Source organism: Nerophis lumbriciformis, linkage group LG03 (genome assembly GCF_033978685.3).
Source record: "Nerophis lumbriciformis linkage group LG03, RoL_Nlum_v2.1, whole genome shotgun sequence".
Lineage (NCBI taxonomy): Eukaryota > Metazoa > Chordata > Actinopteri > Syngnathiformes > Syngnathidae > Nerophis > Nerophis lumbriciformis.
The window spans coordinates 48425283-48442500 of record NC_084550.2 but is presented as its reverse complement, the minus strand read 5'-3'; the positions used below and the strand labels follow the sequence as shown (position 1 = coordinate 48442500).

Here is a 17218-nt window from a genome sequence, read left to right as displayed (position 1 = left end):
TACCATTTCTCAATTAAAAATGTTACTACTTCAACATTTCTCGATGGATTTTAAAAAATTCCAACACCATCCATTTCAACTCATTCAGACCATTCAAGTATTTTAAAATGTTCCCCAAAATTCCCGCTTTTCCCGGAATTCCCAGATGTCCATGAAATTCCCATTGAAATGAATGAGACATTTTTCCACAATTCCCACATTTTTCATCCAATTCAAACCGTTCCAACTCTAAAATTTCAGGATTTTCAAAATTGTGTGCTCTACAATTTGTTTTAATTCCCGGATTTCCCAGAATTCCAGGTTTTCCAGGACATTTTTCCCGTTTAAAATGAATTGGCCATTCTTCAAACTTCCATCATTTCCACATTTTTCAACCGATTCAAATCATAACCATTCCACTTTCAACATATTCCACTCATCTTAGAATTCCTAACTATAATTTTTCCAATTAAATTTTTTCCCCCCAGGAATTCACAGAATTACGTTTTTTTCAAACCCTATTTTGATCCTTTTTTCCCCTGGCGACTACTTCTTTCGCATTTTTCAACCCACTTTAACCGTTCCACCATCAAAATATTCCTCTTAATCAGGACAAAAGTAGTTTTTTTAACTGGAAAAATTTGCGGTTTTCCCGAAATTCCTTAATACCATTTCTCAATTAAAAATGTTACTACTTCAACATTTCTTGATCGATTTTAAAAATTCCAACACCAACCATTTCATATCATTCAGACAATTCAATTCTTCTAACATTTTCCCAAGAATTCCCCCTTTTCCTGAAATGCCCAGATGTCCATGAAATTCCCATTGAACGGAATGGGACATTTTTCAAAGTTCCACAATTCCCACATTTTTCATCCAATTCAAACCGTTCCAACTCTAAAATATTCAGCCTATTCAAAATTGTGCGCTTCTTCAACAATTTTTTAAAAATTCCTAGATTTCCCAGAATTCCAGGTTTTCCAGGACATCTTTATCATTAAAAATGAATTGGCCATTTTTCAAACTTCAACCATTTCCACATTTTTCAACCGATTCAAACCATTCCACCTTTAATATATTGCACTCATCCTAGAATTCCAAACTATAATTTTCCAAGTTCCAAAAAATTCCAGGAATTCTGAAACCCTATTTTGATCCTTTTTTTTCATGGCGACAACTTTCATGGGATTTTTCAACCCACTTCAATTGTTCCACCGTCCAAACATTCCTCTTAATCAGGACAAAAGTTGTTTTTTGAACTGTAAAAATTCCCGGTTTTCCCAAAATTCCTTAATACCATTTCTCAATTAAAAATGTTACTACTTCAACATTTCTCGATCGATTTTTTTTAAATTCCAACACCAACCACTCATTCAGACTATTCAAGTGTTTTGACATCTTCCAAAAAATTCCCGCTTTTCCCGAAATTCTCAAATGTCCATGAAATTCCCATTGAAAAGAATGGGACATTTTTCCACAATTCCCACATTTTTCATCCAATTCAAACCGTTCAAACTCCAAAATATTCAGCCTGTTCAAAATGATGCGCTCTCCTTCAACAATTAAAAAAAATTCCCGGATTTCCAAGAATTCCCAGTTTTCAGGGACATTTTCCCCATTCAAAATGAATTGTCCATTTTTTAAACTTCCACAATTTGCACATTGTTCAATCTATTCTAACCATTCCAACATCAACACATTCCACTCATCCAACTAACACTTTCCCAAGTTCCAAACCTACCGGTAATTCTGTTTTTCCTGGAAATTCAAACTCTTCAACATTCAAACTATTCTTACATTCATACTAAATTTTGTCAGCATTTCAGTTCAACTTCAGCATTGGAGCATTCACACGCAATTCCTTCAGGAATTGCCTAATCTAGTTTAATATGATATTCAACTTGAATCCTGAATTTGACGGAGCAAAGTCACATGTTCTTCTATGTTCTTCTGCTTTCCAGCACTTTTTCCCAAACATAATCCTGACTTAGAAACACTGTATGTTATTAATAAGCTCCAGCCGTGTCTCCTTGAGGCCTTACATCCCTACATGCCATTAAAACGGCGTAAACTGCTCCTCTTATTGCCGTCTGGACCAGACAACCTCATACCACCCATGAGGAACAGTGTCATCATCATTGACTGGAACATCACATCGTTTTATTCCGCTCTTTGTCACTTCAAGCGCCACATTTCCTCCATACATTCATGAAAAAGTCTTAAAAGCGTTCTCTGTGAATCACCAGAGAGGGAATACACTCATTCTCTGGGATTTTAACCCTGACAAAGTGTGACCGCACGCTGAAACAATCCTGACGACTTTGGGATGTGTGGAATTGATTGTTAATTACTGTATTTCCCGGCCACCGGATTATAAGGCGCACTGCCGATGAATGGTCTAGTCAGGTTTTTTTTCATACAAAAGGCTATAAGGCACATTAAAGAAGTCATATTATATTGTTTTCTACATTTAAAACACTTCCTTGTGGTCTACATAACATGTAATGGTGGTTCTTTGGTCAAAATGTTGCATAGATGATGTTTTACAGATCATCTTCAAGCCGCTTTCTGACAGTCGCTTCCGGATGCGCCGTTTTGTGGGCGGTCTTATTTACGTGGCTCACCTTCGACAGCGTCTTCTCCCCGTCATCTTTGTTGTAGCGGTGTAGCGTGCAAGGACGGGAGTGGAAGAAGTGTCAAAAGATGGAGCTAACTGTTTTAATGACTTTCAGACTTTACTTAATAACGAAGCAGCATCTCCTCATCCGTGGCTCACTAGTGCAACAACACAGCGGAAATTTGTCCCGTGAAAAACCGTACAACCGGAACCCTCTAATAACTAAAGTTCCGTGGGTGAATAATGTAAACCCACTACAGTTTTTAGCACTTTGATAGCTAGTCTACTGACAGCTATACGTAAGTAAGAACTTTACACTACTTTATATTAGAAATGGCAACAGCAGAAGATGAAGGTCCCATAACAAGAAGATAGAGAATAAGAAGAAGCTTATGGCTACTACAAAGGCGGACGCGTGCAAATTTTCAGGACTTATGCAGATCCCAAATACAGATCAGCAGGTACCAAAAAGGTAAGAAAAGTTGGTTTTGCATAATATTGCGACATAACGTCAAATATGTCTGCTAATAGCTGCCATTTTGCGGACCTTATATACACACCATAATAATACTTGTGTGTTTAATGCACCGACAATCCATCAAGTGGTGCGGCTTCGTAGCTTACCGAAGTCGTACGAAAAACATTTTGACAGATTTTTGAGCGCCATGTGTAATGTTCCATATCAGGGGTCGAGAACTTTTTTGGCTGAGAAAGCCATGAAAGCCAAATATTTTTAAATGTATTTCCGCGAGATCCATATACAATTTTTTAACACTGAATACAACTAAATGCGTGCATTTTTAAGTAAGACCAACATTTTTAGAGTATAATGAGTATCTTATTCTTTTTAATAGCATTGTTATTCTGAAGCAAACCTATAATAAATAAAATACTTCTTACCATTAATGCAACTTCTTGAACAGGTGCGGCAGAAAACGGATGGATGGATTAAAATGCATGAGAATGTTTTATATTTTATTTGTGGATGGGGAGTTACACAGGTCCGGTGGCCTTCACATCGACGTCCCACTGGGGTGAGTTTTTCCTTGCCCTTCTGTGGGCTCTGTACCGAGGATGTCGTTGTGGCTTGTGCAGCCCTTTGAGACACTTGTGATTTAGGGCTGTATAAATAAACATTGATTGATTGATTGATTGATATTTTTGAACGTCATTTTTAACACTGTGATTACCAGCGGAATTATTCATTTCTTTTCGTGTTAAGTAATGTCAGGTAAGATTTATCTGAGAGCCAGATGCAGTCATCAAAAGAACCACAGGTTCCCTACCCCTGTTCTATATTCTCAATGGAACATTTAAATTTTGGTGTTGTTTACTGCCATCATATTGCAGTCTACACGTATCTCTTATGTGTGCCTGCCATCTACTGGTCACACGTATCATTACACCATGTACCAAAAAATTTGCTTTGAGGTCAGTAAGCACAACCAGAATTATGCCGTACATTAGGTGCACCGGGTTATAAGGCGCACTGTCGATTTTTTGGATTTTAAGTACGCCTTATAGTCCGAAAAATACGGTATTTGCCAAAATGAAATGCAATGCTTGGCTGCGACCAGCAGAGGCGCTGTTGGTTCAATCTCAACTGGGTTGCTGTCTAAAGAAGCCGCATGCTGATGTCAACTCTGACAACGAGTTCATTATCATCATCATCATCATCATCATATTTCGTCCACAGTTTGCAGGTTGAATACAATGGATCGCCATTTCTCTCGATCTTGACGCATTCACACAGTAGCTGAGCTTGGTCCAGTCTTGGATGTTAGTAGTCTATGTTGTTCTCAGCCTCCATCTTTCCTCTCAACAGCTGTCTCTGTGTGCCATATTTCCTCATTACATGGCCAAAATATTCAACTTTCCGTGTTTTAATTGTGTTTACTAGTAGTTTATTACAATTCATTGTTTGTAAAATGTGTGTTTGTTTTCAAATCTGTCCATGAGACTTTTAACATTCTTCTGTACAACCAGAGCTCAAATGCTTCCATTTTCTTTGATCAAGTTTGAGTTAAGGTCCATGTCTCAGATGCATACAGTAGGGTGGACCACACTTAGTATTTAACCATTTTTATCCTTGTTTCAATACAAAATGTTAGTGATGTTAGTAGTCTTGATATGTTTTCATCTGATTTCCATTCTTCTTTTTATTTCATTATCAGTTCTTCCATTTTCTAACTGCATCCCACCAAGATATACCATATTTGATACTTGTTCCATAGATCTGCCATCTATTGTTAGGATTATTTGAGGAACTGGTTGATGTTTGCTCACTACCATTCATTTCCATTCCATATGGTTTGCCATTATCATTCAGTACAGTTAGATGTGGTTGGACGTTATTTAGAGTTCATTGTTCTGCTTAAAAATCTGGCCTGGAAACAGGAGTTCAAAACATTCGTATTGTCCCATTCAATTGGGCGGGATACGTGATGTCACCTACATTGCATAATTGACCAAAACACATGTGTATGTCATTTTTTATGGATGTTGAGGGTGACAAGAGGTGGGCAAAAACATTAAAAGCGGAGGAAAAAAATGGAAATACAAACTAATCTTCTTTTTGTGTGTGTTTTTATGTCACAAGCAAGACTGTGATTGGGGTCAGTAGGTACAGCACCTGCAACTTTCTCTGCTTGTTGAGAAATACATGTTTTCCTGTTAGCCTCTCCAATAACGCCAAGAAAAGTCGCTAAATTCGTGACTAGTTACTTTTTTTTTTTTTAATATAATCTAGAAGAGTCTGAATACTGGCTAAATATGACAAACAAGTCGGTAATGCCATCTACTGTACAGAGTTAAGAACATAAGCCTTATGCTAGGGCTGTACGGTATACCGGTACTAGTATAGTACCGCGATACTAATTAATCATATTCGGTACTATACCGCCTCTAAAAAGTACCGGTCTAACGAGCTAAACATGCTTCACTACACACCGTAGCTCACAATGTAAACAAACACCATTGGTGGATCTACACCTAACATCCACTGTAATGATACCAAGTACAGGAGCGTATGTAGTCGATACGACTATGATTACATTGATATTTTTTAGCATCACAATTTTTTGGTGTGGTTTTTTTATTTATATTATGTTTATAAACTCAGGAAATACGTCCCTGGACACATGAGGACTTAAATTATGACCAATGTATGATCCTGTAACGACTTGGTATCGGATCAATACCTAAATTTGTGGTATCATCCAAAACTAATGTAAAGCATCCAAACAACAGAAGAAGGATGTCCGATAATGGCTTTTTGCCGATATCCGATATTCCGATATTGTCCAACTCTTTGATTACCGATACCGATATCAACCGATATATACAGTCGTGGAATTAACACATTATTATGCCTAATTTGGACAACCAGGTATGGTGAAGATAAGGTACTTTTATAAAATAAGATAAATAAATTAAAAACATTTTTTTGAATAAAAAAGAAAGTAAAACAATATAAAAACAGTTACATAGAAACTAGTAATTAATGAAAATTAGTAAAATTAACTGTTAAAGGTTAGTACTATTAGTGGACCAGCAGCGTGCACAATCATGTGTGCTTACGGACTGTATCCCTTGCAGACTGTATTGATATATATTGATATATAATGTAGGAACCAGAATATTAATAACAGAAAGAAACAACCCTTTTGTGTGAATGAGTGTAAATGGGGGAGGGAGGTTTTTTGGGTTGGTGCACTAATTGTAAGTGTATCTTGTGTTTTTTATGTTGATTTAATTAAAAAAAAAAAAACCTGATACCGATAATAAAAAAACGATACCGATAATTTCCGATATTACATTTTAACGCATATATCAGCCAATAATATCGGACATCTCTAAGAATAAATGATTATTACATTTTAACAGAAGTGTAAATAGAACATGTTAAAAGAGAAAGTAAGCAGATATTAACAGTAAATTAACAAGTACATTAATAATATTTTTTTACAGTTTGTCCTTTATAATTTTGACAAAATAATAGAATGGAAAATGACGATATGTTACTGCATATGTCAGCAGACTAATTAGGAGCCTTTGTTTGCTTAAAAGACAAGTTGTCTAGTATGTTCACTGTTTTATTTAAGGACAACATTGCAATAAGAAACATATGTTTAATGTACCCTAAGATTTTTTGTTAAAATAAAGCCAATAATGCAATTTTTTGTGGTCCACTTTAATTAGAAAAGTATCGCAAAGTACCGAAAAGTATCGAAATACATTTTGGTACCGGTACCAAAATATTGGTATCGGGACAACACTAGTTCATGCACAGACAGTCCCATCATAATGTGTTTATGAGCAAGGACGAGCAGAATAGAATAGAAAATCTATTTGTGGTGGTTGAAGTTGACTGTAAGGAAAACGCGGACGTTCCTTTTAAACTATTAAATAAAAAATTATTGATCTGTAATTTCACTCCTTGATTCAGTTGAGGCGCAGCAACTTGATACAAATAAAGAAAAACACCCTTTACAAACCAAGCCGCATTGACGTTAGTTGTCAAAGGCAAAATGCATTGCTTTTTAGTTTAACTTATCAAAAATCTCCCAGCACATTTTGAAAGCCCCTGACCTAACCCGTTCACACAATAAAATATCAATAGTATTTATGAAGGTAAAGCTAATTTTAGACTTGATTCAAACTAGGATTGTTAGGCCTTGGTGGAGGTTTGCACTCTACTGTGCGTTACTGTCATCTATCTTTCACAGATAATTAATAAAAAATGCAACGCAACTTGTACATGTTTTTTCATTTTGGTGGATTTTCATCTGATATCCTTTTAATGCACATCAATTCTTCCTAATTGTACTCCTAATTTTACTAGGGTTAGTGTTAGGGTTTATGTTTAAGGTAAGGAAGGTCCAAAGTATCTATTACTCTTTGTTTTAGTTGCATTGTTTTCGATAGGGTTAGTGTTGTTGGTAAGGGGTTAAAGATAAGATTAAAATTAGGGTTAGTTTACAATTACTTTATATTCTTGTTGTGTTTTCTAAGGTGAGGGCAGGGGTGTCCAAAGTGTGGCCCAGGAGCCATTTGCGACCCACAGCTAATACTTTAAAGGGCCCCTCGGCACATTCTAAATATAATATTACAAATTTTTAAAAAGAAATAAAAAAGACAAAAATGTTGACTCTAATAACACAAAGCTGCCTAGCAATACGTTTTTTCTTCAAAACTGTCATTGGTATAAAAATAATAATAATAATAATAATAATAATAATAATAATAATAATGAAACAAAAACAATGTTGTTATGAATGATAATCCAAGGCTCCAATTATTTAACATAAAAAATTCCACTTTGAAATATTTTTGGGAAAAAAAAATATGCACATTTTGGGCGTTATCAATAAAAAATATAAAAAATATTTCTATGACAAAAAACAACAAAACACACAACTGCATGACTTTTTTTTAAACACTTTTATGAGTGGGGCCCATTTTTTTAACTGTCATTGCTCCAAAAATAATAATTATGAATAATAATGAATCAAAATCAGTGTAATTATGAAATATTGACCTATTTAAGGCTTTAATTTACTTCACATCAAATATTCCACTCTGATCATTTTTTAGGGGGGGGAGGAGGGGACAATATTGCATATTTTGTGTTTTTGCAATAAAAAAAATTTTTTTTTTTAAATTTATATTAAAGTTGATCTAAAGATTTAAGTGTTGAATAAAACAATTTTTTACATATGACTTATTTTCAAAATTTTTATAACATACACTTTCAGATCCCTATGACCAAACTTGAGAGGAGTCCTAAAGGTTTAAAAAAAAATCTATAAATTGTATTGGTTTTGAAAATGAAAAATATCAAAATGTATGAGATGGTATGAGGGGTTAGGACGGGGGTCGGCAACCCGCGGCTTTCAAGCCGCATGCGGCTTTTTAGCATCGCCTTGTGGCTCCCTGGAGCTTTTTCAAAAATGTATGAAAATGGAAAAAGATGAGGGAGGAATATAATTGTTGTTTTAATCTGGTTTCTGTACAACAATATGACACAAACCTTCCCAATTGTTAAAAACCCCACTGTTTATATTAAACATGCTTCACTGATGAGAGTATTTGGCAAGAACCGTTTTGTCCTACTAATTTCGGCGGTTCTTGAACTCACCATAGTTTGTTTACATGCTGCCAGAGAAAGACTTGTTTTATGCCACTCCTTCTTTGTCTCATTTTGTCCACCAACATTTTGTTGCTGTGCGTGAATGCACAAAGGTGCGCTTTGTTGATGTTATTGACTTGTTGGAGTGCTTATCAGGCATACTTGGTCAGTGCCTGACTGCAAGCTAATTGAAGCTAACATGCTATTTAGGCTAGCTGTATGTACATATTGCATCATTATGCCTCATTTGTAGGTATATTTGAGCTCTTTTGATATCATTTACTTATGTCCTCTGTGTATTTAATGTATATTTGCATGTCTCATGACACATTATCTGTATGTAATATTGGCTGCATGTCTGATAGTTGTTTGTGTGCCATGTTGTTCCAGACCACAGCAAACCTTAACCATATATGTATGTATATCATATAAAGGAGTTCTTCTATGGAATAATTTACAATTTAAAATATTGCAAAGATTGTAATAAATCCATTACAAGCAGACAGTTTCCTTTAACTTGGACACACACATCTATACCTTTGGCCATTCTAAGCCAGTAATTTCCAGGAGTTATCTCACCTTCTGAGAAACCTGTTTCACGAATGTTGTTGTAAAAATGTTTAAAATAAATATGAACATTTCTAAATTTCTGTAACGAAGATATGCGTCAGCCTGCGGCACAAAGTCATTTTGATAGTAGGCTATTATAGCTAATATAGACACTTGTATCATGTGTTGTCTTCATTATAAGACTTATATAAGACTTTTAATTTTTTTGCGGCTCCAGACAGATTTTTTTCTTGTATTTTTGGTCTAATAGGGGTCTTTTAAAAATTTTGGGTTGCCGACCCCTGGGTTATGGTAAGGGTCTACTGATTGTTGCTGCCTTGTGTTTTGTAGTACATGATTTTTTTTATTCACTGACTTACTGCTTAATCTTGATGAATGTGTAAATAAATGTACAAATATATGTTTGACATTCCCTAATAAAGTAAGAAGTTGTTGATCTACTTACCGATAAACGAAATGGCCTCAGGGAAAAACTGCGAGAGGTTCTGGCTCCAGTGATCCGAGATGGGGATCTGCTTGTACTTGAAGTCGCCCTCGTGCTCAAACATGTTGGGCAGGTTGGGCGTGACGTTGAGGATGTACTTGATGTTGTACTTGCTCAGCACGTCCAGGTTGGCGGAGTCCTTGGCACAGCCCAGGTAAAGGTACGGCAGGATCTGGACGGGGAACGCGGGCTGGTTGCTGGGCAGCGGGCTGCCCTCCGACTCCGTGGCGCTGATGGGCTCGCGGTCCGACTCGCCGTCCGAGCAGTCCGAGCTGATGCGGAGTCCTCCCAGGCCGAGCACGGAGGACGGTGGCGAGCTGCTGGGACAGGAACAGTCCAAGTTGGTCTCGCAGTGTTCGGGGAACTCGGACTGGAATTTGTGGAAGCCTCCTGCGGGGACCAAAGAAAATTTGATCTGAGCCAAATCGTCATCATGCGCCACTATTTCTAATAGTTAACCACATGGTAGAAAAAGCACAGTTCTTATAAACATCATCTCACAACTGGAAGAACATTCTTGTGTGCTGACTTAAGCTATGAGCTAAGCAGACAGCTGAACCGATGTGCTCCATTGAGAGAAGCAAGAGTGGATGAGGTTGTTTTTTTTTTGTGAATGGCACATCCAGCTTGTGGCTTCACTGGCGCACACATACACACGTACACGCACGTACACACACGTCCTCGTCTGCTAGCTGGTGTGGTTCTATTAATTACACATCACACGGCTCCTCCACTAAGCTGCCCTTTTTCCGGATGTTGCTGCATGCAGGTTTTTTTTGTCCTTCTTCCTCTTCTCATTCATGAAAAAAGCCTGCCTTGCCTTCATGCCAAAGGAGAACAACATGGCGGGGGTAGTACTGTAGCATGTAATTGAAAACAGCTTTTATTTGCCCCACAATGTTCTTTTCAAGGGTCCAATCTGCAAGACTTCCTGTACATAATTCACTATTTTATATATTGTTATCTTTAACATCAAATAAGGTTGGTAAAAACAAAAAAAAACATTTTAGATGAATGGCTTTAGAGTGTATGTTATATTTAAGTGTCAAACAGGCAATATGTATTCTAAGTTATTAGTGTTGTTTTACAAAATCAAATAAAAATGGAGTTTAAACAACATAAATGATCTTTCAGGCAGAGGTGTCAAACGTAAGGCCCGCGGGCCAAACAGGTTTTATCCGCCCTGCGGGATGAGTTTGCCAAGTATAAAAATGAGCCGAAATTTTTGAATGAAAGAAAATGCTGTTCTAAATGTGTCCACTAGATGTCGCAATAGCAAATCTTTGTATCTTTGTAGGTCATGCTACATATGTTAGTGCACCAGTCGAGGAAAATGAGCAAACTACATAAATAACATCTTGTAATTAGATTTTTATATTATTGTTTTATCTTGATAGACTGAAAGTTAACACCAATGAGTTGACCGATAAACATTATCACATAATTTATTCAGAAAGTATAAATAAGGACAAATAAAGGTAGAATACTGATAACTACAACATGCAAGTATAAAAAAAACCAACATTATGATTTGTGCATGTTCAGTGCTTGTTCTATTTTTAAACAAAGAAAACAATCTGAAGTTGTCTTTATTTTTTAATTATGATGCCGTGATTTAACCAGGTAGATTTTTCTCCACGTGGCCCCTGATCTAAAATGAGTTTGACACCCCTGCTTTAAGGCGATATTATACATTACGCAACCAATAAAATGACCAAAATAAGTCAACGGAATGATTATTTATGTAAGTACTAGAACAGTTTTAGGTACGCAGTGTTTACTATAAACTCCCCATTAAAATGGTGGAAAATATATACAGTATTTTTGGGTGACTTTACTTGTTAAAACACCCCATGTATGTTTAAAATAGGTCCACATAAATGTTTTAATTTTTTTTGGAAAAACAAAACTCCTGTTTTGTTTTGGATGGCACAAATAATATCAAGGGGTGAATATTGGTCAGTGCATGACTGCAAGCTAATCAATGCTAACATGCTATTTAGGCTCGCTGTATGTACATATTGCGTCATTATGCCTCGTTTGTAGGTATATTTGAGCCCATTTAATTTCCTTTACTTATGTCCTCTGTGTATTTATTTATATATCTGTATGTAATATTGGCTGCATTTCTGATAGTTGTTTGTGTGCCATGTTGTTCCAGACCACAGCAAACCTTAACCAGCTTGCAAAGATTGTAATAAATCCATTAGAAGAAGACAGTTTCCTTTAACTTGGACACATACATCTATAACTTTGGCCATTCTAAGCCAGTAATTTCCAGGAGTCAAGGGTCCAATCTGCAAGACTTCCAGTACATAATTCACTATTTTATATATTGGTATCTTAACACCAAATAAAGTTGGTAACAAAACAAATACATTTTAAATGAATAGTTATAGAGTGTATGTTAATATGTAATAGTATGTAATCTAAGTTATTAGTGTTGTTTTACGAAATCAAATAAAAACAGAAATGATCTTTAAGGCGATTTTATATATTATGCAACCAATAAAATGACCAAAATAAGTCAACAGAATGATTATTTATGTAAGTACTAAGACAGTTTTAGGTACACATGACTATAAACTACATAAAGTATTTTGGGGTGACTTTACTTGTTAAAACACCCCATTTATGTTTAAAATAGGTCCACATTAATGTTTTTATATTAGCATATTTTTGAAAAACAAAACAAAACAAAGAGTGTTATATATTATAAGTGTAAGACAGGCAATATGTATTCTAAGTTATTAGTGTTGTTTTACAAAATCAAATAAAAATTGAGTTTAAACAACAGAAATGATCTTTAAGGCGATTTTATATATTACGCAACCAATAAAATGACCAAAATAAGTCAACAGAATGATTATTTATGTAAGTACTAAGACAGTTTTAGGTACACATGACTATAAACTACATAAAGTATTTTGGGGTGACTTTACTTGTTAAAACACCCCATTTATGTTTAAAATAGGTCCACATTAATGTTTTTATATTAGCATATTTTTGAAAAACAAAACAAAACAAAGAGTGTTATATATTATAAGTGTAAGACAGGCAATATGTATTCTAAGTTATTAGTGTTGTTTTACAAAATCAAATAAAAATTGAGTTTAAACAACAGAAATGATCTTTAAGGCGATTTTATATATTACGCAACCAATAAAATGACCAAAATAAGTCAACAGAATGATTATCTATGTAAGTACTAGGACAGTTTTAGGTATGCAGTGTTCACTTTAAACTCCCATTAAAATGGGGAAAATATATACAGTATTTTTGGGAGACTTTACTTGTTAAAACACCCCATTTTTGTTCAAAATAGGTCCACATAAATGTTTTTATATTTTACGCAACCAATAAAATGACCAAAATAAGTCAACAGAATGATTATTTATGTAAGTACTAGGACAGTTTTACTTACAGTGTTCACTGTAAACTACATATACAGTATTTTTGGGTGACTTTACTTGTTAAAACACTCCATTTATGTTTAAAATAGCTCCACATAAATGTTTTTATATTTAAAAAATAATTAAAACAAAACTCCTGTTTTGTTTTGGATGGCACAAATAAGACCGAGGGGTGAATATTGGATGGAGTAATGCAGACCTTCGAGGTAGAACGCCTTGCATCCGTCGTCCCGGAGCTTCTGCAGCAGCAGTCCGAGCACGGAGCTCCCCAGCCCGGACTCCTGTCGCTCGGCGGCGGCCTCGTCGTACAGAAGCACCACGTCCGTTTTGCACCGCTTGACAAACTTCTCCTTGTCCTCGTTGTTGGGGATGATGGAGCGGATGGGCAGGTTGCCCTTCTTGAGTCTGCGGAGCATGAGGCCCGGGATGGCCACGTTGATGGCCGCCTCGATGTGCGACGACTCGTAGAGCTCATGCGGCCGACAGTCGAGCAGCAGCAGCTGCGCGGCGGCCCCGGACTCCAGCTCCTCCTGGAGCCACTCGGCGCTCTTGCTCATCGTCACGGTCACCATCGCGCAGCCTCCCCGCGGGTGAGGGCTTCTCATCGGGGAAACGTTGTGGGGAAATCCACCGCTGATCCTGCTGTGAGGTAAGTTCACGGGGTCGGGGTAAACTAAGGAGAAATGACGGTGCTAAAGTTCGCTTCTTCTTCCTCCTCTTGCCGCCACCTCCACTTCCACTCAGCCGACATGCCCGAACGCGAACAAACACGCGGTGGCTTCCCCCCACTCCTTCGCTCCGTCGACGTCCATTCGAGCTCCAATGTAAGACACGGAAACTCACCCGGAAAAAAAAGTGGCCGAGGGCCGGGGTTAGTTGCCGTCTTTTCTCATGGCTGATATCGGATCACTGTTGACCCGACGAGCGCCTCTGGTGCGCCGCCCGAGCATAGAGCAGTTAAAGCGGCTGTGAGAGAGTTCCGGAGAAAAAGGGCGGGGCGTGGAGATTTAAAGGGGCCGAGCAGGAGGATGTTTTCACGGCCATTCACGACGAGCTCAGCCCCTTGGAGGATGTTGTTCGCCCTTCAATAATCAATCAATCAATCAATCAATCTTTATTTATATAGCCCTAAATCACAAGTGTCTCAAAGGGCTGCACAAGCCACAACGACATCCTCGGTACAAAGCCCACATACGGGCAAGGAAAACTCACCCCTGTGGGACGTCGATGTGAATGACTATGAGAAACCTTGGAGAGGACCGCATATGTGGGTACCCCCCCCCCCCCCTCTAGGGGAGACCGAAAGCAATGGATGTCGAGTCGGGTCGGGTCAGCAGCGTAGAGATGTTCCCAGCCGATGCACAGGCGAGCGGTCCACCCCGGGTCCCGACTCTGGACAGCCAGCACTTCATCCATGGCCACCGGACCTGTGCCCCCCCCCCCCTCAAGGAAAAGGGGAGCAGAGGAGAAAAGAAAAGAAACGGCAGATCAACTGGTCTAACAGGGGGGCTATTTAAAGGCTAGAGTATACAAATGAGTTTTAAGATGGGACTTAAATGCTTCTACTGAGGTAGCATCTCTAATTGTTACCGGGAGGGCATTCCATAGTACTGGAGCCCGAATAGAAAACGCTCTATAGCCCGCAGACTTTTTTTGGGCTCTGGGAATCACTAATAAGCCGGAGTTCTTTGAACGCAGATTTCTTGCCGGGACATATGGTACAATGCAATCGACAAGATAGGACGGAGCTAGACCGTGTAGTATTTTATACGTAAGTAGTAAAACCTTAAAGTCACATCTTAAGTGCACAATAAGGGTGCCTAACTCATTTTTACTGAGGGCCACGTCGCAATTATGACTGCCTTCAGAGGGCCACATGTAACAGTTAATATATATTAACATGAACGTATTATAGCCGTAGTACACAATTTGCAATGGCAGCCATTTTTTATTATTTACACATCCATCTTCTTCCGCTTATCCGAGATCGGGTCGCGGGGGCAGCAGCCTAAGCAGGGAAGCCCAGACTTCCCTCTCCCCAGCCACTTCGTCCAGCTCTTCCCGGGGGATCCCGAGGCGTTCCCAGGCCAGCCGGGAGACATAGTCTTCCCAACGTGTCCTGGGTCTTCCCCGTGGCCTCCTACCGGTCGGGCGTGCCCTAAACACCTCCCTAGGGAGGCGATCGGGTGGCATCTCTTTGAAACGTTAGGTCAAAATGACAAGCAGATACACTATATTGCCAAAAGTATTAGGCCACCCATCCAAATGATCAGAATCAGGTGTCCTAATCACTTTATACACCCACAGGTGTATAAAATCAAGCACTTAGGCATGGAGACTGCTTCTACAAACATTTGTGAAAGAATGAATGAATGATAGAAAAATAAAAATAGCCAGAAAGTGCACATAAAATTACATGGCGGGACACATTTGAATTATGTGTCGTGCCACATTAAAATTATAGTACAAGTCCTATTAAAATGGAGTGACAGGCCACAGTAAAATGGGGGTGGCGGACCACATAAATTGACAGGGTGGGCCACATGAGAATGATGTGTTAGGCCACATGAGAATGATTTGGCAGACCACATGAGAATGATGTGTTAGGCCACTTGAGAATGATGTGGCCTCCCACGTCATTAAAGTTTGACAAATGTGTTTGTGTGCACCAAATTACATGATGTGTTTTGTAGAGCTGTGAGAGAAATTTCAATTCAATCTGATATTAAGGATATACTAACAGCATCTTAAAGACTTTCTTCTAGTCGGACATTATTTTCCATACAATGGATGGGATTTCTACCTGACATGTTTCGACTGTTATCGGCAATCTTCTTCAAAAAAGGTCACCTGATCACTGTGACGTGTTGCCTATTAGCTGTTCTTACAGGTGTGGCCCACCAGGCATACCCCAAAGCCTCCCATCGCTAAAGGCAGGGGTCGACAACCCAACATGTTGAAAGAGCCATATTGGACCAAAAATACAACAAACAAATATGTCCGGAGCCGCAAAAAGTTAAAAGCCTTATGTACGTTTTATAAGGAAGGCAACACATTAAGTAAGTGTCTCAGAGGGTGAGATAACTCCTGGAAATTACTGGCTTAAAACTGCCAAAGGTATAGATGTGTGTCCAAATTAAAGGAAAGGACAGGCTGTCTTCATCTAATGGATTTAGTACAATCTTTGCAAGCTGTGTAACGTTTGCTGTGGTCTGGAACATCATGGTAACGTTTGCTGTGGTCTGGAACAACATGGCACACAATCAGAAATGCAGCCAATTTTACATACGGACAATGTGTCACGAGACATGCAAATATACAAACCATATGAGTTGGGAAATTGTGTTAGATGTAAATATAAACGGAATACAATGATTTGCAAATCATTTTCAACCCATATTCAGTTGAAAATGCTACAAAGACAACATATTTGATGTTCAAACTGATAAACGTTTTTTTTTTTTGCAAATAATCATTAACTTTAGAATTTGATGCCAGCAACACGTGACAAATAAGTTGGGAAAGGTGGCAATAAATACTGATAAAGATGAGGAATGCTCATCAAACACTTATTTGGAACATCCCACAGGTGAACAGGCAAATTGGGAACAGGTGGGTGCCATGATTGGGTATAAAAGTAGATTCCATGAAATACTCAGTCATTCACAAATAAAAATGGAACAAGGGTCACCACTTTGTCAACAAATGCGTGAGCAAATTGTTGAACAGTTTAAGAAAAACCTTTCTCAACCAGCTATTGCAAGGAATTTAGGGATTTCACCATATATACGGTCCGTAATATCATCAAAGGGTTCAGAGAATCTGGAGAAATCACTGCACGTAAGCAGCTAAGCCCCTGAACTTCGATCACTCAGGCTGTACTGCATCAACAAGTGACATCAGTGTGTAAAGGATATCACCACATGGGCTCAGGAACACTTCAGAAACCCACTATCAGTAACTACAGTTGGTCGCTACATCTGTAAGTGCAAGTTAAAACTCTCCTATGCAAGGCGAAAACC

At 38.0% G+C, this 17218-nt stretch overlaps 1 protein-coding gene across 1 annotated transcript in view; it reads right to left on the bottom strand.

Moving 5' to 3' along the window:
* The window catches only part of dusp7 (dual specificity phosphatase 7), a 17450-nt gene extending 3303 nt beyond the window's left edge, over positions 1 to 14147 (bottom strand). The window contains exons 1-2 of the mRNA XM_061938341.2: positions 13396 to 14147; positions 9745 to 10173 (exon numbers count right to left, since the gene is read on the bottom strand). Of these exons, the coding sequence (XP_061794325.1) occupies positions 9745 to 10173; positions 13396 to 13801 (835 nt within the window). The 5' untranslated portion in view covers positions 13802 to 14147. The remainder of the gene's footprint in view (positions 1 to 9744; positions 10174 to 13395) is intronic.
* Positions 14148 to 17218: the final 3071 nt, after the last annotated feature.